General features: G+C 37.7%; 1 protein-coding gene across 1 annotated transcript in view; it reads right to left on the bottom strand.

Annotated features, from left to right (window-relative positions):
- Positions 1-22,526, bottom strand: part of LOC138400080 (centromere-associated protein E-like) — an 86,187-nt gene that overhangs the window by 39,644 nt on the left and 24,017 nt on the right. Inside the window, 6 exon segments of the mRNA XM_069494884.1 lie at positions 1,598-1,756; positions 3,220-3,339; positions 4,413-4,542; positions 4,838-4,925; positions 7,355-7,406; positions 12,942-13,133. Coding sequence (XP_069350985.1) covers positions 1,598-1,756; positions 3,220-3,339; positions 4,413-4,542; positions 4,838-4,925; positions 7,355-7,406; positions 12,942-13,133 — 741 coding nt within the window.

Genomic DNA, 22,526 nt, shown 5'->3' with positions numbered 1-22,526 from the left:
ACCACTGGCTGCCTGAAATATTCTCTTTCCTTAGTTACCATTTTCACCTGGTTTCATTCTTAATTCTAGAGCTAAACCTGGGTTCCTTTATGGATTCTTTTTCTGCCTTCATCTGAAAAGTAATTTCTTGAGATTTTGCCCTTGGCCTTCTGTTATTTTCATTCTCAACATGTTCACCAAACAAGCTCATTCATTCCCATGACTTTAATTTAGATCTGTAGTAGTTAATGCCCAAATCGACTAACTGTATCTTAGCTCTTCTACCTTATTTTCATGTATTTGCATTTCGACTGCCCGCCATCTCAAACTGAAGAAGTACCAAATAAAATGTTCAGTATCTCCATTGCTCTTCATTCAGTGTCCCTTCACTCAATGAATACTGCCACCTGCTATCCAGGAAGGCAAGCAATACTTGCACGTCATTCTGGACATCTCCCTTTCCCTGCCCCCAAACGCCAATCACAAGGTCCTGTTGAGTCTGCCTCGCAAATAGCTCTCCACTTTATCCAATTTGTTCCTTTTCCGGAGCCACAATCCTTGTGGAGGCCCAGCCAATGTGATCAGCACAGCAGCTACATCTTTCTAAACCGCAATTCTGATGTCACATAGATGGCTTTTCTTTGTCCCTAGCATAATGTCACATTTAAATCCCTCAATGTGGTTTAAAATGCTCTGGCCACCAGAAAATCTTGAGTCCAAGGAATACATGTCATGCTGCTTCACAACCCCAAGCTTTTGTACATTTAGGTCTCCACCTGGAACATTCTTCCCTAAGCCATCCATTGGGCTATTTCCTACTCATCACTCAGTCAACCCACAGTTCTTGAGTGTCTTCTGTATACCTATCATGGTGGCTTGTACATATGCCTATTCACAGTAATGTTAGTAGCATACATTTATTGAGAATTTGCTATGTGGAAAGCGTTCTGTTATGCACACTCTATGTATTATCTCATTTAATTCTCACAACAACCCTATGAGGTAGGTATCACGCTACCCCACAGATAAGGCAACAGCAACAAAGTGAATTCAAGAAATTGTCCAAAGTCAAGAGTTAGGAATTGACAAAACCAGGATTCTGATCCAGGCAATCCAGCCCCAGAGGCCATTCTCTTAACCATGACAACTCTCATACCCCAGAAAATGGCTATTGGATGAATAAACCCCTACCCTATTAATAACAAAAAGTATACAAGCTGGAAGCCAGAATTTTGATCACTACATTGACTTATATTCTGGATCAATTTTCCTGAAGTTAATATTTCTGTCCTTTAAATAGAAAATACTCCCACATAGCCTGGAAACCTGTAGTTTCCAATCACCCCATCAGCTGTATTAGACTTTATTAAGAAGAATATTGCAAATAGATTCTTTAACTGTATTCCAGGCTTCCTGAATTAGAATTCTTTACATGTGGGAATCAGGTATTTTCAATGAACCTCTTAGATGTAGCTGACGTGTAGGCAAACACACAAAATGTTCTGGGTTTCTTGAATGTACTGTATGAGAAGGTAAGTGCATAACTATATTGTTAGCATATAGAAATATCAATTCTATCCCAAACCCCAAGTTTAAGCAGTCATCTTTTAAATTTTACCTTTAATTCCTGTTGTGATGTGAGGGAAGAAGAGGTTACCAGCATCTGTGTTAAGTTTTCAATTTTCTCATCCTGTACTTTTTGAAGCAAATCTTTTTCTTCCAAAAGTTGGGCTAACTGGTCTTTCTCCATTGCCCGGGCGTGAGTCTCTGAAGAAACCTGTAACATAATAAATGTAGCTAGATTTTAAAACCTTCAAAGTAGCTTAAAAGAACAGAATATTAAATTTCTACGTGAATCTTAATTCTCACTAAGAGAATTTTAATTTTACTGAAATAACATACGGCCTAACTGCAGAAAACCAAAATAGAGTTATCATAATCATTTCTCAAACTTGTAATAAAGTAAAATATACATTTCTTCTTACTATTCTGTATGCATGTATAAAATAATAATGCTGTTATAACAATTCTATTAATTGCCAAGAATGTATGAATAATAGGCAGAAGCCATAAAACAGTCTTGAATACCCACAGTAAAGGTAAGATGTTCTCCAAAGATTACTACTTGATATTTTAGCTCATTTTTAAAAAGATCACTAACATGTAAAATTTTTATAAAATACGGGACCATGATGGTTAAAATGAACTAAAATGATAGGTGATTATGCTTATTATTAGATTTCTATCTTAGAGGTAGAAGAGGAACTCAGGATTACATGAAAATATAGGAAGTAGTTGTAAATAACTATACATGGCCTCTCTTTTTAATGTAATTCATACGTATTTATGAAAAGTTTTAAATATCTCTACCTGGCCCATTTCATAATCTCAGATTTTGTCTTTTGAAAATGAAAAAGAAAATCTAATTTGATTGGTTTCACTGATCATCACCTAAGAGCACATTTAGGAATAACATTGATGGGGTGTCGGGCAGGTGTGGGCGGGGGAGGGGATGGGTGTATACCTACACAATGAGTGCGATGCGCACTGTCTAGGGGATGGACACGTTTGAAGCTCCGACTCGGAGGTGGGGGGGGTGGGGGGGTGGGAAACAAGGGTAATATATGTAACCTAAACTTTTGTACCCCCACAATATGCTGAAATAAGAATAAAAAAAAAGAAAATCTAAAATAATTTTTAAAAACACCAAATCTTATAGTTTATAGTAAATTTAACTAAAATTTTTATGAATTAATTTATTCTTGGTTAAAAACTGTTTTAAACTTAAGTTGTAGCAACTCAGATAGAATCTCTGAGCATTTGGGCAGATTGCCATTATAAATCATTTTCTGCTCTTTACTGAAATAAGTGGTTCATACATACCTCCTCTAATTGTTTTTTGGGTTTTTTTTGTTTTTTTTTTTTGAGACAGAGTCTCACTCTGTTGCCTGGGCTAGAGTGAGTGCCGTGGCGTCAGCCTAGCTCACAGCAACCTCAAACTCCTGGGCTCAAGCGATCCTACTGCCTCAGCCTCCCGAGTAGCTGGGACTACAGGCATGCACCACCATGTCCGGCTAATTTTTTCTATATATATATTTTAGTTGGCCAGATAATTTCTTTCTATTTTTAGTAGAGATGGGGTCTCGCTCTTGCTGAGGCTGGTCTCGAACTCCTGACCTCGAGCGATCCACCCGCCTAGGCCTCCCAGAGTGCTAGGATTAAAGGCGTGAGCCACCACGCCCAGCGTAATTGTTTTTTAAGATCCAGTATTTCTTTTCTATATCTTTTCAGGAGAGCTTCATCGCTTGAGACCTCATTAACATAAGGAGTATTCTTCATATATTTAGCAATGCTGGCAAACTGGGGGATAAAAAACAAAACTCAAAGTGCTAAGTGCTCAACACTAAAACAAATTCTAACTTAATATTTAGGTTTCTTGTACTCAATTCTCTTAAAAGAAAGCAAGCCAATCTTTCTAGTTGGCTTAATACTCTTGAACACAGGGAACATTCCATGTTCTTATAACAGTGCTCTGTAACATACCCTGGCCGATAGTCTTCAGAAGAAAAAAGATATTTTGAAGACAGATACTAACAGAGAACCTACAAACACCAGCTTACTGGGATACCATTGACCCCTCAAGGTCCAGAGCAAATGCTCCCTCTACTCTGAAGTTTTCCTTCCAGCCAAAAGTCTCTCTCTTTCCTTTTAACGCTATCCTACTTATTACTCACTTAACTACTAATCCAAGGCAATCACGTTAGAAAACAAGTGTTATCGGCCTTGTCACAGAGTTCATAAATTCTGTTAAGCCAGGGACTCCAGTTTCTATCTTTGTACCTCTGACATTACCTTGGTCCAGTGCTCAATAGCTAAAGCAATGCTTTTCAGAGTATGAGTATCACAAGCAACTTTAAGTGGGTACCTGAAGGTGACCATTAAATAACATCAAATTCTTCCTTGAAAAAGCTATTCTACTGACATTTCTCATTTCTCCTTTCCTTTTTAAAACAGTAAATGCAGGCCTTTGGCTCAGAGCAAAGAAAAGAAACAGTTAGGTGGCAGGAATTTAAGAATTATTTTGTTATAGACACATAATTTTTTTGTTACCTTCTATTTGTGGCAAGTAATAGTAGTTTTTCATTGATAGGACTGATATAAAAGTTTCCTTTCATCATACATTAAGTATAAAAAGTGAGTTATTTAAAGAAAAATATCAAGTCCATTTCAGTAAAATAGTGCTGGATGTGGCAAAAATCATGGAGGTGAGATAGAAATTAAGTCTGGGAAAATTAAATTAAGGAATGCTACTTAGTCAATAACACATCAATTTTATTATAACAAATGTATTAATCAATTTAAAAAACGTATGCCTAATTTTAGTAGGTAATTTTTCTTCCTGCATATTAAGTTGAGATAAAAATCGAACTCACCTGGAGAGTTGTAAGGGTTTCTTCAAAAGACACCTGAGTAATTGTGCAGATAATATGTGTTTTTGCATTTCCTCCCAAGGAATTCTGGAGAATTCGTGTTAATTTGCTATCTCGATAATTTATGAAACCGCTTAGCAAAAAATGAGTTTAGGAAGAAAAAGATTAAGAAGTTTCATATAACAAAGAAGATGGTTTTTAATGTAGAACACTTAAGTCAGCCACAGTTTTAAAAATTAATTCTTTACAAGCTATGTGAGGCAGACTAAAACTAACAACTTGTAAATATTTAAAATAGAAAGAATCACAAAAACTTTTAAATATATGGAAGAAATCAGTACACTTATTAGAGTCACCAAAATATTATAATTTTTAACCTAATGAAAAACATAAGCATATTTGGAAAGTGTGCAATGGGCTAAACTTACCCAATTTGTCCATCACTAAGTTTCTTGATCACTTGTCCCAAAATAAATAAACTTCGATTTATATTACAGCCTTCCTTGAGTCGCACACCTGAATTTGTTATACAAATATGAAAACTAAACTTGTCTCCTTTTCTAGATGATAAACTTATTTATCAGTAGTTTATAAAATAAACTAGAAATTAAAGGATCAGACGCTTAAGTTTATGCTTAGTATTAGACCTGAGCCCACCTTTAATATCTCACTGGTAGAAGGAGCTCTCTTCCTGTTGCTATCAGCTATTAAGTGACTCAGAAAGGTTATCTATCACCTGAGAGAAATAGCAAAAAGAAAAAGATGAAAAGGGAGAAAAGATTGAGGGATAAATAGCCTGTTTCCTAAAAGAGCTGCTCTAATACTTCAGATCTATTTTTTTAACCTCTAAATAAAGGCAACCATGGACTTACAATGAAATTAGTCTCTAATTTCTTACTTTTTGTTAATGTGCTTACATGGCTCATAAAGACAACAAAAAGCACACTCTGAAAAAGCTGCCTTCTACTTTTATCCCCCGCTCAACCAGTTCCTGTCCCTCTACCAAGAAACCAGTTATGATGATGTTTATTCTTCCAGAGATTTTTAAAAACACAAGTCCATATATTCATTTCCTCCCTTCCTTATTGATACAAATATTCACAGTCTATACACACTACTTTGTACTTTGCTTTTCATTTGGTAACATATCTTGAAAATTTTCCATATCAGTAAACACTGGTCTTTTTCATTCTTTTATAGCATAGAATTCCACTGTGTAAATGTACCAAAATTTATTTATCCCGCCCCCTGTTAAGGGACACGTACGTTTTCAATCCATTGTCTATGCAAAAAATACAGGAATAAGTGATTTTGAATAGATGTTATTTCACAGGTTCATTAGTTAGCTATTGCTGTAATATTGCTACTTAACAAATCGGCTAAAACAAACATTTATTTCTTATCCACAGTTCTGAGGATAGACTGGTGTGGATGTAGGCCAGGCTCGGTTGAGTGGCTCTACTAATGAGCTCAGCTCTGCTGCAAAAATCTCATCCTCCTTGGGTCAGCAGCTCTTCTCATGGCGTATGGCGAGAGTGCAGTCATGAGCTAAACCCACATAAGCATCATGAAATATTTATTCATATTCTTTGCCCAGTTTTCTATTGGTTTCTCTTAAGCCTTTCTTTAAAGGTTCTGTACTTTGTGTCCTAGTTGGAATAGGTCTTTCCCACTGTAAGTTGACTTCCAATAATTTTCAGTTTTGACACTGACTTCTTTGAGTCATTTATAATGCATTCCTTGGTGTATGGTATGATGTATGAATCCAACCTTTTTTATTTTCAAATGGCTGTCAACTCAGGTATAAGCTGTCTTTTCCTCACAAATTGAAAGATCACCTTTATTATATTCTAAGTTCTGTATGTATTTGGAACTCTTGTTGGACTTTCTATTCTCTTCCACTGGACTGACAATTCACACTGTTTTAATTACTACAGGATCATAATATATTTTACTATTTTGTAGGCCTAACTCCACTTTCAGAATTTTACTGGCTAGTCTTGTCTCTTTTTATTTTTCCATACAAATTTTAAAGTCACCTTATCTAAACACAAAAATGTACTATTTTATTTTTATTAGGATTGTGATGAATCTAGAAATTAACATAGAGAGGCCTGACATCTTTGTGATTTTGAATCTTCCCATCTAAGTATGCTTTTCCATTTTTCCAAGTATTTGTATCCTTCATGTCTAATTTAAGGTGTTCTTTATATGAGTCTTGTGCAAACTTTGTTGTGTTCCTTCCTAGGTATCACATCTTTTGAATCATTATTGTAAATGGAGTCTTTTTGTCTGCTAAATATTATAACAGGTTTTTGTTTATGAGTTATTTATACCTGTATATTAATTTTGTACCTCATTTTCTTAATTTCCTTATTAATTTTCAAACTTTAGATGATTTTCCTGATACTCTTATGGGCTTTCAAACTATACAATCTTATTAATTGCATAATTTTAGTTTTTTAATTGATGCTATAGTAGCCCAAAGCAAATAATCAGCCAGATACAAATGCTAGTTTTTTTTTAAAAACCCATTTCACTGCTAATTTTTATGTTAAAGACTTATCAGAAAACGATTACTATTACTTTATCAGTTTCTAAAAATGTCCTGTGGTACTTTTTATCCAATAAAAGAACAGTAAGACATTAAGACTAATATATTTCTTTGATTATTTTAGGCTTAGCAAATTAAAATAAAGGATGCCCAGTTAAATTTGAATTTCAGGTAAACAATGAATAATTTTTTAGTATTAAGTATGTCTCATGCAATACCTGATAGTCTCTCAGTACATTTGCTATTTTTTATTACCTTAAATACCACTTTGGCATTTCCATAATGCAATATTTGAGAAATACTTATAGTAAAATATTCCTTGATTACAAATTCAAATTAAACTGGGCATCCTATTAAAAAATGGCTAATGTATTTCACGAGTTTTTATTACCTTCGGCTCCTGTTTGAGCAGCTCTTTCACTGCCTGCAAGGTCAGCCAAATTCTGCAAGATAGATGAAATAAATCTTTGGGAAAGGTATTTTGAAATAATAAAATCCAAACTACCAAAAGAACATTTTAAATACATGCCATATCTGAATATCCCATCTGTATCCTTATTTCCCAGCTCGCTGTTTAGGCATTCCCTTTTCTGAGTCAAACTGTTCTCTACCTTACCATCATCTGACACTGAACTCATCTCTGTTTCTACCTTTTCCCAGGCCCACTGCCAGTCTATTCTCAACATAGCAATTTGAGGGATCCTTTAAAAAATGTAAGTTGGGTCATATCACGCCTCTCTGAAGACCCCCAAAGCCTCCCCTGCACCCTCTGATTCTCTAAGAATAAACCCAAATCTTTCATTTGTCTCCCAAGCCTTATGTGATCTTGTTCCTTATTAGCATTCTGGCCTTACACGCCAGCCACACTGGCCTCTTGGCAATTTTTTTTTCCTTTTAATGTCTCCTCTCTTTTGAAGAATAATTTTGCCAGATATATAATTCTAGGTTGGTGGGTTTTTTTTTTTTTTCCAATACTTTAAATATTTCACTCCACTCATTTTTGCTTGCATGGTTTCTAACAAAGTAGTCAGCTGTAATTCTTTTTTTTTTTCTTTTAGAAATATATGCATATTTTTAAAAATAGAGATGGGTCTCGCTGTGGCACCCAGGCTAGTCTCAAACTCCTGGCTGCAAAAGTGATCCTCCCACCTCAGCCTTCCGAAGTGCTGGGATTACAGGTGTGAGCCACTGCACCTGGCCTGGCATTTTCTTGAATCCTGTACACACTCCCTCTTAAGGCCTTTGTGCTGGCTGTTCTTTCTGGCTGGTAGGCACTTACCCCGATACCCGTGTGTCCTCCTCCCCATTGAATCCAACATCTGGTTAAATGTCATCCTCTCAAAGCTTTCTCTGCATAAAACAGCAACTCCCTTGTCTGTTACTTCTGTTCCTTTGATCTTCTTTTTAAATATCACTTATAACTTTTAGACATAATATATATTTATTAATTTATGTATATGTTATCTGCCTCCTCTCACTAGAGTGTCAACTCTATGAGGTCAGTGACAGTTTTGTTTACTCCTTATCCACTGCACCTAGAAAGATGCTTGGCACAGAATAAACATTCAATTAGAATATTGCTTATTCTATCACTCAGTAAATACTTATTGGCATAATTTCTGGAAAGATACATGGAATACATCTAGCTTCCTTTGGTGAGGAGGACTGAGTTGGAAATAGATTTACGTTTCATTGTATACTATTTCATAATTAACATTTTAACCATATAAAATTAGTTTCTCTCAACTTAAAGAAATTAGTTAATAAATAAAAACAGTATAGGCCAGGCGCGGTGGCTCACGCCTGTAATCCTAGCACTCTGGGAGGCCGAGGCGGGTGGATTGCTCAAGGTCAGGAGTTCGAGACCAGCCTGAGCAAGAGTGAGACCCCATCTCTACTAAAAATAGAAAAAAAATTATATGGACAACTAAAAATATATATATAGAAAAATTAGCCGGGCATAGTGGCGCATGCCTGTAGTCCCAGCTACTCGGGAGGCTGAGGCAGGAGGATCGCTTGAGCCCAGGAGTTTGAGGTTGCTGTGAGCTAGGCTGACGCCACGGCACTCACTCTAGCCTGGGCAACAAAGTGAGACTCTGTCTCAAAAAGAAAAAAAAAAAAAAAAAAACAGTATATAAAATAGAGTATACTTATTCAAGATTTGTTATCCAGATGTGAGCTAGCATAGACTACCCTTTTTGTGGCTATATCGTGAAGATGTTGGGCTGTAGCTAATAAGGTAATCTAGAGTTAAGGAAGGTATGCTTTAATTTAAATTGAGTGGTCAGGGCAGGCACAAAGATTACATCACTTATCTGAAGTTGTGGAATTTCTGGAAAGAGATGCTTAAAATTTGGATGCATAACACTTCGCTAGTAGGTAATTATTAATAAAATTTTTACTGATTAACATTCTTCTTACCTGAAAGATTATGAATGTGTATGATCAAAAAGTTGAAGTATTACAGTAAGATTCACAGTGAAAAATAAATCTTCTCCCATTTAACCCCTAAGGTGCCAGTTTGCCTCCCTGTAGGCAATGATGTCATTTCCTAAAGGGTTCTCCTCAAAATAAGCTACAGATATGCACGTATATGTATCTTTCTCTATATTTCATATCTTTTTACATAAATAGTTACCTGCTATACATACTGTAGTGCACTGTGCTTAAAATGTGATCTTTATTTTAATATTTTCATTTTATTTATTAAAATAAATAAAATCTATTAAAATTTTAATATTTTCATTCAGTTCAAGAAGGAAAAGTGAATATCTGAGGCATGTTAATCGCACACACTTCCATGTTGATGTTTCAACTGCTGTTTTTTCCCCACAAACGGTATTACTTATGCTGAAGCTGTAGAGGGCAGTGTAGTCCTTCCAAAAGCATGGTGTGTCCTTGGATAGTGTTTTTTTTTTTTTTTGTATGTTTGTTTTTTTCATCGCTGACTAGCTGTGTGATCTTTTTTTTTTTTTTTTAATGTCATCTTATTGTTATGGGGGATACAGAATTTCAGGTTACATACGTTGCCCATGTACCGCCTTTCCCCCCAAGTCAGAGCTCCAGGCGTGTCCGTTCCCCAGATAGTGCGCGTTGCACCCATCATGTAGGTATATGTCTCTCCCTTCCCCACCCCCTCTTCCCGAGTCAGCACCTTCAAGCGTGACCATTCCCCAAACGGTGCGCAATGCACTCACTGTGTAGTGGACAGTGTTTTGAAGATCTTGAATGTGGTGCAAACTTTAGAATTTGGAGAAGCTCCTGGTATTAAAAAAATGCATCAGTTCAAATTATTCACCCATGATCTTTTATGCATTTCATATAAAATTATTTGCAATATGTTTATATTACATATCATGCCATCACCTTCCATAGGAGTAATTTTTGCTTAATAGATACAATGCTTATTTCAAAGGTCATTTTTAGTTCCAATAACTTTATGATGTCTTCATTAAAAAAAACCTGAGTTGTTAAGAGAGTAGATTTTACATGTTCTCACCATAAAAAAGTATATGATGCAATGCATCTGTTAGTTTGATTTAGCCATTCCACAATATATACATATTGTAAAACATTATGTTGTGCATCATAAATGTATGCAATTTTGTCAACTAAAAAAATAATAGCATTTAAAAAAGGAATTTCAACTTGAGGATGGATGAGTGTAAAACTGAATATGGATGCATGAGGGGGTAGGAAAAGTGATCTGTGTTACAGAAAACATCTAAGGTAGTCACAGTGTGGCAGAGAATGATGGCAGTCCACCGAATCCGTTCTCCTCTTTCTGGCAAGAAACCAAGACTGCATCGTTAGCCTGTCTTGCTGTTAGTGTCTTGCAGTGAGGGGCCACCGCTAGGCCTAGATAAGAAAAACTTCACGGGTGCATTTTTCCTCACTTGTCATTGGTCAGCATCTTTTCCTCTTTTCCTCTGTGACGACTCCAAACCTTCACCACTCTCCTCAAGCCCAGGTTTCCTTCTCATTTTTACTGAGAACGCAGGGTCATCAGGCAAGATGTCTCCACTCCTAACTCTCCGACCCTACCTCTTGCACCCCTGCAGACCTACATCCCCACCAATTCTTCCCTCTTGTCACACACTTGCGGAGTGAAGTATTCATTGTGTTTGAAGTGCGTCCTTCCGCTTATACCCTTGGTTCCTTCCTCTACAGTCTCCTCCAGGATCCTGATCCAGCAGCCATTATTTGCTCTGTATTTCAGGAAAATGCTAGAAGACAACAAAAAGGAAAAATAATTTGTAATTCCACCACTTTAGAACAATTATCTAAAGTTGTTAAGTGAACATTTGTTCTATTACCCACTCATCAAATTCCATCTCCCAAAGGTGACCTATGTTAAGTTCCTTTCTGACATTTTCTTGAGTGTATGCAAGAAATCTATATGTATAAATAACCACACACTTTTATGTTTCCAAGAATGGAGTCATTATGTGCTTACTGAGCTAAAATTTGCTTTTTACACTAACAAGTCAATATGTAGGTTTGTCTTTTATATTGGTTGCATAATATTCAATTATATGGTGGCATTGTAGTTTATTCAGTCATTTCTTTATGTATATTTAGATTGTTTCCAATTTTTCAATATTGCTTGTAATACAAAAATCCATCCTCACATATATACCCTTGCACACTTAGGCTTTTATTTTCATAAACTAGATTGCTAGAAGTTGAAATGCTGATGCAAATGATGTGCTTATTTTGAATTATAGCAAGTACTACCAAATTACTTCTCAAATAATTTGTACCAATTATACTACAACCAAGAATATGTAAATATACACTTCCCCATTTCTTTACCATCACTGGTAATATCAATATTTTTAGTTTTTGTCAACTTCAGGAGGAAAAAAGATATTTATTATTACTTTAATTTGTGTTACATTGGTGCAAAAGTAATTGTGGTTTTAGCATTGTTGACATTTGTCGTTTGATATTGGAATACATTCTTAAATAAATGTGGTTATGTTATACATTATTTTAATCCACATTTCTCACTTTATGGGTTTTTTTTGCTAAGGACTTACTATTTGCTGTTTATTTTATATTTATTTTAGACTATGGAAATGATGTTAGACAGAAACCAAATTCAAGTGATTTTCTTATTCGAGTTCACAATGGATCATAAAGCAGTGGAGACAACTCACAACACCAACAACGCATTTGGCCCAGAAACTGCTAAGGAATGTACAGTGCAGTGGTGGTTCAAGAAGTTTTGCAAGGGCCGGGCGCGGTGGCTCACGCCTGTAATCCTAGCACTCTGGGAGGCCGAGGTGGGCGGATCGTTTGAGCTCAGGAGTTCGAGACCAGCCTGAGCAAGAGTGAGACCCCATCTCTACTAAAAATAGGAAGAAATTATATGGACAGCTAAAAATATATATAGAAAAAATTAGCCGGGCATGGTGGCATATGCCTGTAGTCCCAGCTACTCGGGAGGCTGAGACAGGAGGATCCCTTGAGCTCAGGAGTTTGAGGTTGCTGTGAGCTAGGCTGACGCCACGGCACTCACTCTAGCCCGGGCAACAGAGTGAGACTCTGTCTCAAAAAAAAAAAAAAGAAGTTTTGCAAGGAGAGGAGAGCCCTGAAGAAGAGGAGCGCAGTGGCCGACCATCAGAAGTTGACAACAACCAATTGAAGCAATCATCGAAGCTGATCCTCTTACACCTACAGGAGAAGTTGCCAGAGAACTCAATGTTGACCATTCATTCTGTGGTCATTTGACATTTGAAACAAATTGTAAAGGTGAAAAAGCTCAATAAGTGGGTGCCTCATGAACTGACTGAAAATCAAAAAAAGCCATCATTTTGAAGTGTCATCTCATTGTGCACAAAAACAACAAACCATTTCTCAATGGGATTGTGACATACGCTGAAAAATGGATTGTGTATAACAACCGGTGACGACCACCACAATGGATGGACCGAGAAGCAGCTCCAAAGCACTTCCCAAAGCCAACCTTGCACCAAAAAAAGGTCATGGTCACTGTTTGGTGGTCTGTTGCCGGTCTGATCCACTACAGCTTTCTGAATCTTGGCAAGACCATTCCATCTGAGAAGTCTGCTCAGCAAATCAAGGAGACGCTCTGAAAACTGCAATGCCTGCAGCCGGCATTGGTCAACAGAAAGAGCCCAATTCTTCTCCATGACAATGCCCAACTGCAGGTCACACAACCAACGCTTCAAAAGTTGAACGAATTGGGCTGCAAAGTTTTGCCTTATCTGCCATATTCACCTGACCTCTCGACAACCAGCTACCACTTCTTCAAGTATCTCGACAACTGTTGCAGGGAAAAGGCTTCCACAACCAGTAGGATGCAGAAAATGCTTTCCAAGAGTTTGTCAAATCCCAAAGCATGGGTTTTTATGCTACAGGAATAAACACATTTATTTTTCATTGGCAAAAATGTGTTGATTGTAAGGGCTCCTATTTTGATCAATAAAGATGTGTTTGAGCCTAGTTATAATGATTTGAAATTCAGGGTCCAAAACCACAAATACTTTTGCACCAATCTCATACTTCCCTGACTACTAGTAGGATTGAGCATCTTTTCATTGCTTATTAGTAACAACTACATCTTATTTTTTGACTTGTCCATTTGTATTGAAGAGTCCTTTGCTCATTTATTTTCATATGAATTGTTTATCTTTTTTTTACTGATGCTTGGAATTTGATAAGTATTATGGAATACTTGTCTAGCAGATATTTCCATCTGGTTAGTCATTTGTCTTTTAAATCATCTGTGTGTGGTTTCTTTTTGGCTTTCTTACTTTTGTCCATTTAAGAAGTCCTTTCTCTACTTTGAGGTTCTAAAAATATTATATTACATTTTTTTACTTTTGTGATTTTATTTCTTACATTTACAAATTTAATTCTTCCTTATAGTTTTTGTTTTTTAATTGTCCTTAATGGCTCTGTCCCCTCAGCTTATACATATTTCAGTTCTTTTCCATAATTTGAAAACCTTCCCTTATGTTACCCTCCGTCTATCTGGAACACTCTCCCATTTCCTTCTTTATCAACAGAGTAATCCATACTCACTGTCTTTACTTCCTTGTTTTCCAATCAATCTTCAGATATTTATTGTTTGGCCTAGAATCCCCCTATCATGTAAATAAAATTTCTTTTGTCGAGGGGTCACAGTGAGTAAATTTCTGGATAAAATAGACATTTTCCAGTGCTTTAGGCGCATTTTCTACTTCCTTTGTTTGGGTGTTAAGTAGTCCCCAATGATGGCTGCCTTGGTTTCCTTTCCTGCCTCTTGTGGATCTGTGATTCCACCCACCTTTGTTACTTTTTGGAAGGTCTGGGGAAAACTAGAGGCTTCATTGTTGCCTAACTCCACTGAGGGCATTCTTCTCACTGCCATCTACAGCAAACGATGTGGTGGTGGGAGGGAAGTACTGCATTGGAGGCTGCATTTGTCTCTGGGGTAAGAATGGAAGATCATTCATTTATTCATTCATGCATTAAACAAACATGTATTAGGTATTTATTATAAAGAAAGCACTTTTGTAGACATTGACAGATCTATAATATATAAGACAATCAAACCGCAAGAAACCCAGAAGACTTATTCACATTATCAGTTTATTTAAAAACCAGAGATTCCAAATATTAAAAAGATAGCATTATATTAGTTACACTTAATTATACTGAATGGCATATTGTATGCAGAAATGCCTTGTAAATAGCAAAATGTCTTTCCAACGTTATTTTTATTTTTATCTTGATGTTGGGAAACTTAAGCCAAGGAAGGGAACAGGGAGCAAAGGAGTCATGAGACTACTATACAGGAAACAGGATTTACAAACTCACAAAGACCCTAAAACAAACGTGATCTAAAGCAGAAACAAATCGTTTATGGAATCGTTAACTATAAGACTTAACAGACATTTTCTGAATGGCAGTACAAATTGATATTCAGCAGATATCTTATTTAAATACAAAGTTTGAGAAAGCCAGTTATAACAGTACAGTTGAAGTAGACAGTTTAGCAGCAGAATATAGGTGGGTCCATGCTCTTACAAGGAAATGATTTAATAAAACAATTTAATTATCCAGGGATAAAGATTTCAAAACTTCCAGAAACTTTCACACGTGGCAAAATGTGTTATGGTACATTTTCTAAGAATAGTGTTGGAAACCTAACGCTGATAACCACCAGGAAACCATCAGAAAGAACACTCAGATTAATTACAGGAACTACACACTTCTGTACATATTCGTTTCCTAGGGCTGTTGTAACAAATGACCACAAACTTGCTGGCTTAAAACAACAGAAATGTATTTGCTCACAGTTCTGGAGGCTAGCCGTCCGAAATCAAGGTGTTGGTAGCGCTGTGCTCCCTCTGAAGACGTTAGGGAAGAATCCTTCCTTGCTTTTTCCTGGCTCCCGGTGGTTCCCAGGAATTGCCGGGAGTCCTTGGTTTGTAGCTGCATCACTTCAGTCCCAGCCTCTGTCTTCACATGACCTTCTTTGTGTCTCGCTGTGTCTTTTCTTTTTCTGTCTCTTATAATAACGCCTGTCATTGGATTTAGGACACCATAATCCAGGATGATTTTAACTCCAAATCCTTATCTTAGTTCATCTGCAAAGTCCTTTATTCCAAAATGATGTCATATTTCGAAATGCCATGTGAATATACCTTCTGGGGGCCTCTATTCAACACACTATACTGTACCACCAATTAAAACAAATTTCTTAAAATATTGTATTGTTCACCTCTGGAAGAGAGGATAAAAGTTTTATGATTTCAAAACTAATTATTCCTATAAACTGGCAAATTTGAAGACTATGTGAAAGTGAATTGTTCCTTTCCTGTAAGAAAGTTTCAAAATCTTGTCATATAATCATCCATACACAAAGGCAAGGGATGTTTGGATAGATCCTGGTGGTGAGAAAAAGTGTGCTTATAATTGCTGTAATAGAACTTTCCATTTGAACTGTACTGTGTTTTGAAGAGATTATCTAAATCCATTTATGGCATATGGCTAGAGTGACTGACTCTTCAAAATAATCTTTATGACGTTCATTAAAAATCTGACTCCTGTTTTTGCTTAGGGAGGCTAAATTATATGACCAAGATATCGTTATTTTGAAAATGCCAGAAATCCAAATAAACTAGTTTTAAAAGGGGGAATTTACGGAATCATGCACACAACTAAGAAGTCCAAGAGGGTGGGATTGTCTTTAGAAATGAGAAACACTATGGATTCAAAGAAAGATATTTTTTCTTGCTGTCTCTCCAGTTGATCTCTCCTCTATTTCTTGGTTCTGTTTCTATTTGGTGTGTTTGCTTCCTCTAACAGACAGGCTTTCTCCACGTGTTGAAGAAAATGTAGCATAGCCACAGAGATCTTCAGGGTCGTATCATCCCAGTCTCACGACCTATGACTAAGAAAAGAAATGGTATCCATGTCTATCATCAGAATGATTCTGATTGGCCTGGATCGGGTAAACTGCCAGCTCTTGGGCCAACTCTACGGTCAAGGGTTTGCGGTGCTCTGTGGTTGGGAGTGTGGTGGGATGTCACAGCTGGTGGTCTGCCGTCACAGAACAGAGTAAATCTAAGTTAGCCAAGTTAGCCATGTTGGGATCAAACCCGTGAAACCATTAGCTTGAGGTTCTCACTAAATAACACTAAACATTTTTTATGTTAAATTTTTGTGTGTATTCTGAGAGTATTGATAAAGAACTTTGAAAACGCATGCCTAAATGACTCTGCTATTTTGGGGGAGATGCTGAGGAAAAATCACTCTACTTCCTTTACCTTACCCATGACTTTTGGAGGCCTTCCTTTTAGCACATTTAAAAGCATTGTTGTTAACAGTGGATTAGCTATGACATTTGGAAATGTCAGGGATAATTTTGGCTATGAAAACACTGGCCAAAGCATCTTACCTATACGGACTCCTATTTATTGAGGGCTTGAGTGTTCATGACATTGCTAGGCATCTTCTCTTTGTCCTGTTTCAGCAAATAGATTTTAGCACTGAAACAATTCACTCCTTACAAAGCAATTATCATTAGAAAATGTCACTGCATAAATTGTAGAATAAAAAAGCAGAGAGATCTGATCAGTGGCTGATTTAGGAGAGAAGAGCTCATCCCAAGTAGAGCAGAGTATCAGGAATCAAGAACTCATACTGTTTTTAAAATCTGTAAAGGTAATCTGATCAGAAGAATTTATTTGAACAAGAGGAAAGGTTGGTAGGGTTTTCCAAAATTCCACAGGTACTCCCTAGGAAGAGAAACACTTATAACTTTTGTTTCAAAGTAGTTAACAGTTGTTATGTTTTGTTTTATGCAATTGATACATTCCTGAATATAAGTATAGATTAAATTAATTAGTAACTAATATTTATCGACTACTTCTAGAGACCAGATTCTTTGCCAACTCCTTTACAAATTTAGTATTATTACATCCTCATAACAGTCTTATCTGTGCTATAATCATTCTCATTGTACAAATGTTGGACTCTGGGGCAAGTTTTGTCAATTTCCCAACGTCACCCTGCTAAAGTGGAAATGAGTTCATACCCAGATCTACCTGACTCAGTTTATCATCTATTAAGCAAGCTTGTTAAACTTTGTGTATCCTTATCTGGGATGCTTTTGTAAGGCAGGCATGTTATTATTCATGTGGTTTGCTGTTCAGTGGAATTAAATAGAATTGCAACCACTTGTCGATATAGGTCACACCTATAAAATTTGTATCTTGATATGATCCAAGAAGTATAATAGCAGGTAGAGTTGGCTCTTTCCTTTTTCTTCAAGGTTTATTATTCTTTGACCTAAGCCTGCTCAGAGAGGAGCTGAGTTTTGAATGATGCTCTGGAGACGTATTAAAATTCCACTGGAGTTAAGGTTGCCAGATTTAACAAACAAAAATGCAGTTACATTTGAGTTGCTGTTTATCTTAAATTCAAATTTAATTGGACATCTTTTATCTGGCTACCCTAATCTGAGTTCCTCCAACTTGAATCTCTTTGATGTTTGCTTTTGTTCCTCTCCAATTCTATTTTCCTTTATTGGTTTTTTTTTTAATTTCAGAATATTATGGGGGTACAAACATTTTGGTTACATATATTGCCTTTGCACCACCCAAGACAGAGCTACAAGCGTGCCCATCCCCCAGACAGCGTGCTCTGCGTGCATCTGTTGTGAATTTGCCCATCCCCCAACCCCTCCCACCTGCCTGGCACCCAGTGAATGTTACTTTCCCTTTATTGGTATTATTTTGTTACCCTGTCACTTTCAGACTAGGCCTGTAGCTTGAGCTCATCATCAACCAGCATCTTCCACCCTGATTTCTTATTTCAAGCTTTATTCTCTGGCTTTTACTCTGACTTGAATTTTTTCAGGTAAAGCATTTACTTTTTTCATTGTACTTTGAAAATTATCCACAATACAGAAATCTGAAACAGAGAAAAGGGAAAGCAGAACAGGAAAGAATAAGAAACATTTACTAAAAGACAAGTAATAAAAATGTGCTCATGTGTAACTTACACATATATTATTAAAACTCAACAGTAATCTGTGAAATTATCTAGAATTTAGACTAAGAAGGTTTCTGGATAGAGGACTACTTACCACTGATATTGCTTAGAATTACTTGCATACTTTGATAATAAAAAGCAGATTAATTTGAACTCAGTTTTATCATTGTTTTTAAATTATCCACAAGCAAGGCACTTCCTAATTCTATTGGCCTCCTCTTGGTAGTATCTATTGAGTAATTCAGAGTTAACGTATGTTTAATCATTGTGATGAATAAATTAGCTAAAAGAATGGGAATACCCAAAATGTCTTTTCTAACATGTTTTAAGGTGGTTTCTGTCCAAGGCTTTTTTGTTGTTTTGTTGTTGTTGTTGTTTTAACCTAGCCTAGAGGACTTGGCACTGATTGTTCAATTCCATTAAAACCTTAGTTCCACAGGTTGAGTTGGGATTGTACGTGATGGAAGGGAAGAGCCCATAGGGTAAAGAGAAGTCTTTCTGGCTTACTTTCTATTTATTTAATCACGGAGATTTGAAGCTGCATTTCACCCTCTTCATAATGATTTCCTTCACCATTGGTTGATAACATCAAAATACATAACATTGGTAAAAGCAATCATATTATTTTCCTGTATTCTTTAAGTTACTATTATGGAAATACAGTGTATTTTTTGTTTCTTTACATTAATCATTTGGGAGAATTTGTCTGCTGTGAAATAGAATCATAAAAATTATTTTACTCTTAATATAAATGCTAGAGGGAAATTATTTTCATTTTTCCTTTTCCAGCCCTATTTTTATCATGAAAAGAGAAGGTATTTAATCATTTCCCTATATTTTCTGTTATTTTATCTGTTAAATATATAACGTTGGGAAGGATTTGGTAATTCAATTGTCCCCCTGTCATATTACTCAGAAACCCTGCCTGCCAGGATGCCAGGACACCGATATCTGCCCATGTTTTTCTTGCTTATTAGCTTGTCTGCTCTACGCAGCTTCCTCTATCCTACAGGGCCCCATCTGCAATTTTAACAATATTGATGACTAATTCTACAGAGAATAGTTTAAACTGCAAAGCACAACCTGAAACTGAGCCATAGAATGGCCATACGCTCAGGGACATCTCTCCGGCAAAGAAAGAAATGTTTTCCTGAACATATTTCTATTACCTTGCTGAAAGATAGTCTGGAAGCTCCTGCTGGAAGCGGTTTTGGAGGGCCATAGTAATCAGTTAGATGACTGTAAACTTGCAATAAAAATGACCCAGTTCAGGCTCTCGTAGTAACTGCGTGTTAGATATCAGGAAAGTGGAGTGTTTCTCACACTCAGAAAGGGAGAGCCTTTTGCCTTTCTATATAATTTGTTACCTTTTTCTTCTGGAACTCTTTTTTGTGTTTTTTTGCTGTCACTTTGTCACTGTGCATGACAATGTGAGTATTTGCAGTGATATCTTAGCAATATAAAAGAGCACTGAATTTGAAGTTATTTCCACTAATCATGAGTCACGTGATCTGGGAAATAGTTTATTTTTTGAAATTTTAGTTTCTTCATTTGTAAAATTCTCCCTCTTAGAAATGGTTGTGAAGATTAAACAAGACAACGTGTGAAAGTATCTGGCACAAAGCATCTCCCCTGTTACTTGGATGACTCTCTGCCTATTTCAGTATATTGTTATAAATTAATGTAATTCATGTAAATTTTAAACTATTCTTTAATTAAATACATTATAAAAAGTACACAGAAAGGGCCAGAATTGGTATAATCATTCACAGCCAATATTAAATCTCTGGGCAGCAGAGACCATTACACATTGAACTACATGCATGATTTATATCTTTTGTGCATTAAAGAAAGGTTTTCAAATAAGAGAATTTTGCACCATCTTCTCTCTTACTTGCACACACACACTTCTCCACCTCCATCACCTCTCTTTTTAGTTCTGTTTAGTCCACACTCGATTTTACTTAAAAAGGAAATTAACTCACAAAATAATTGTATTAACACTGAATAGGTCTCATTTCTTTCATTGCTGGTTTTCTGTGCCTGTGAAACAAGAAAGTGGATCTGAGACTGTCTTTTGCAGTGTGGTGTTAGCAACGGGGCTGCAACCTTCCTGGGCCTGGTCACCGAGCACCCTGGGGAGAAGGTGTGGGATGGGCTGGACTGCGTTCCTGGGCAGAAGAGGGGCTGATCCCTGTGCCGGTGGGCACCAATACAGCCTTCCTGGGCCAGTCCTGGGCAAGGATGTGCAAAAATGGGCACAGTTCTCATGTGTGTCTTGGGGGTGGGGTTGTCACATTGTTATGCCCCTGACGTGACTGTTTAGACAAAGAGAAGACCCTGAGTCTCTTTTCTTTCCTTCTTACTTTTCATTTCTCCTTCCTTTCTCTCTTTCTTGCTTTTTATTTCTTCTCTTTATTTCTCTCTTCCTTCCTTTCTTTTCTTTCTTTCTTTTCTTTTCTTCTTTCCCTCTCTCTCTCTCTCTCTCTCTCTCTTTCTTTCTTTCTTCCCTTCCTTCCTTTCCTTCCTTCTTCCCTTTCTTCCTTCCCTTCCTTCCCTCCTCTCCTCTCCTTTCCTTTCCTTTCCTTTCCTTTCCTTCCTTCCTTCCTTCTTTCTCTCTGTTATGCCCCCAAATTATCGAGTAGACCCTAGGTCTGGACGGCTGTCCTCTCAAAGGTCCTAGCAGGATACTCACTCCAGGTGCCCTTCCAGACCTGGCGTCTCCCAATCTCACAATTGCTGCATCCCTTTCTTCCCCACAAACACGCAGTCTCTCCTGGGCCCATCATTTCACTCCTCCACACCCTGCACATGGGCATCTCTGCCTAGACTTTTTTGTAGAGGAGCTTAAAGTTTTCCCCATAAGAAACAAAAATAAAATCCTAAGACCCCAATCAACTGAATGGTCCCCTTCCTGGCCAATAGAACCCCAGAGAAACCTTAAAAACTGAAATCCCAGCCATGACGGACGGGAGGTGGGACAGGCCTCGTTACACCCCCTCCCTCGCTAACCTCCATCAGGCTTCTTCCGTAAGGATGAAACAGAAACCAGCCCTGTGGAAAGACTAGTTCCGCCGCTGATTTCAACCAACCACCCAATGCTGCTCCTCCCTTTTTGAAGTTTCGACACAACCGACCAGCATTCCTTCCTGATGAGAGACCACAGAGTGGTTCTGGCCAGTCTATGAAGGATGTGCAGTGAGGGTTTTTGTGTCCTCTGCTTCACCTTTTGACGTCAGAGAGCTGAAAGCTGAGCCCTCAGATCATGCTAACACCACCATGTTTTGAACGTGGGTCCCAGGAATGGGCACAAGCTCGATTGTGCATGCACATTTTCTCCTTTCATAAATATTCATGACTCCTCCCACAGCTTGGTAAATATGTATGTTTGGCCACCCCACTCAGCATAAATTCCTGTTCCCAGAGAGAATGAATGAGTGAGTGAATGAATGAAGAGTGCTGAGGGACCAATGCTGGGTAAGAATTGCTGAATTCCAGGCCATGGGACACACAGCTTCCAGGGCTCCAGAGGGCGCCCCCCCCCCCTGAGTGTGGGGAGATGTGGAGCTGGCTCACGGGTATCCCTGGGAATATCACATTCCTATGACATCTCACCCTTCCCTGGGGAAAGGCTGTCCACCCCACCATCAGGGCTCACTGCTGCCAGTTCTGCCACCACAGTGGGACAATGACCAAGGTGGGCTGTGCCTCTATGGAAGGAGGCAGCTGTCACCAGATGGGGCTCCACTAAAGAGACACACACCTGGGTCTGTCCCCTCCCTGCCAGAGCTGTCAGGAGGGGCTGCCCTGGGGGCAGCAGAGGGGTTTGTCTTGGGACACGGGGCAGCTGGGCCAGCCCTCTCTGGGCCTCTGTCTCCATGTCTGTAGACTGACAGGGCCAGACTGAACTTGGGAAGGGCCTCCTTGCTTGAGGTTTCTCTGCTCCTGGGTAGACAGAGGTGAAGGCACCAACAAGCAGCAGTATGTTTATCAGGCACGTGCAGTGTCCAGACACTCTGCTAAGCAGTTAATGTCATTGATGTAATCTT

Source organism: Eulemur rufifrons, chromosome 19 (assembly GCF_041146395.1).
Source record: "Eulemur rufifrons isolate Redbay chromosome 19, OSU_ERuf_1, whole genome shotgun sequence".
In the NCBI taxonomy this organism is placed as follows: domain Eukaryota; kingdom Metazoa; phylum Chordata; class Mammalia; order Primates; family Lemuridae; genus Eulemur; species Eulemur rufifrons.
The sequence above is the reverse complement of the archived record's forward strand: the minus strand, read 5'-3'. Positions and strand labels throughout refer to the sequence as shown.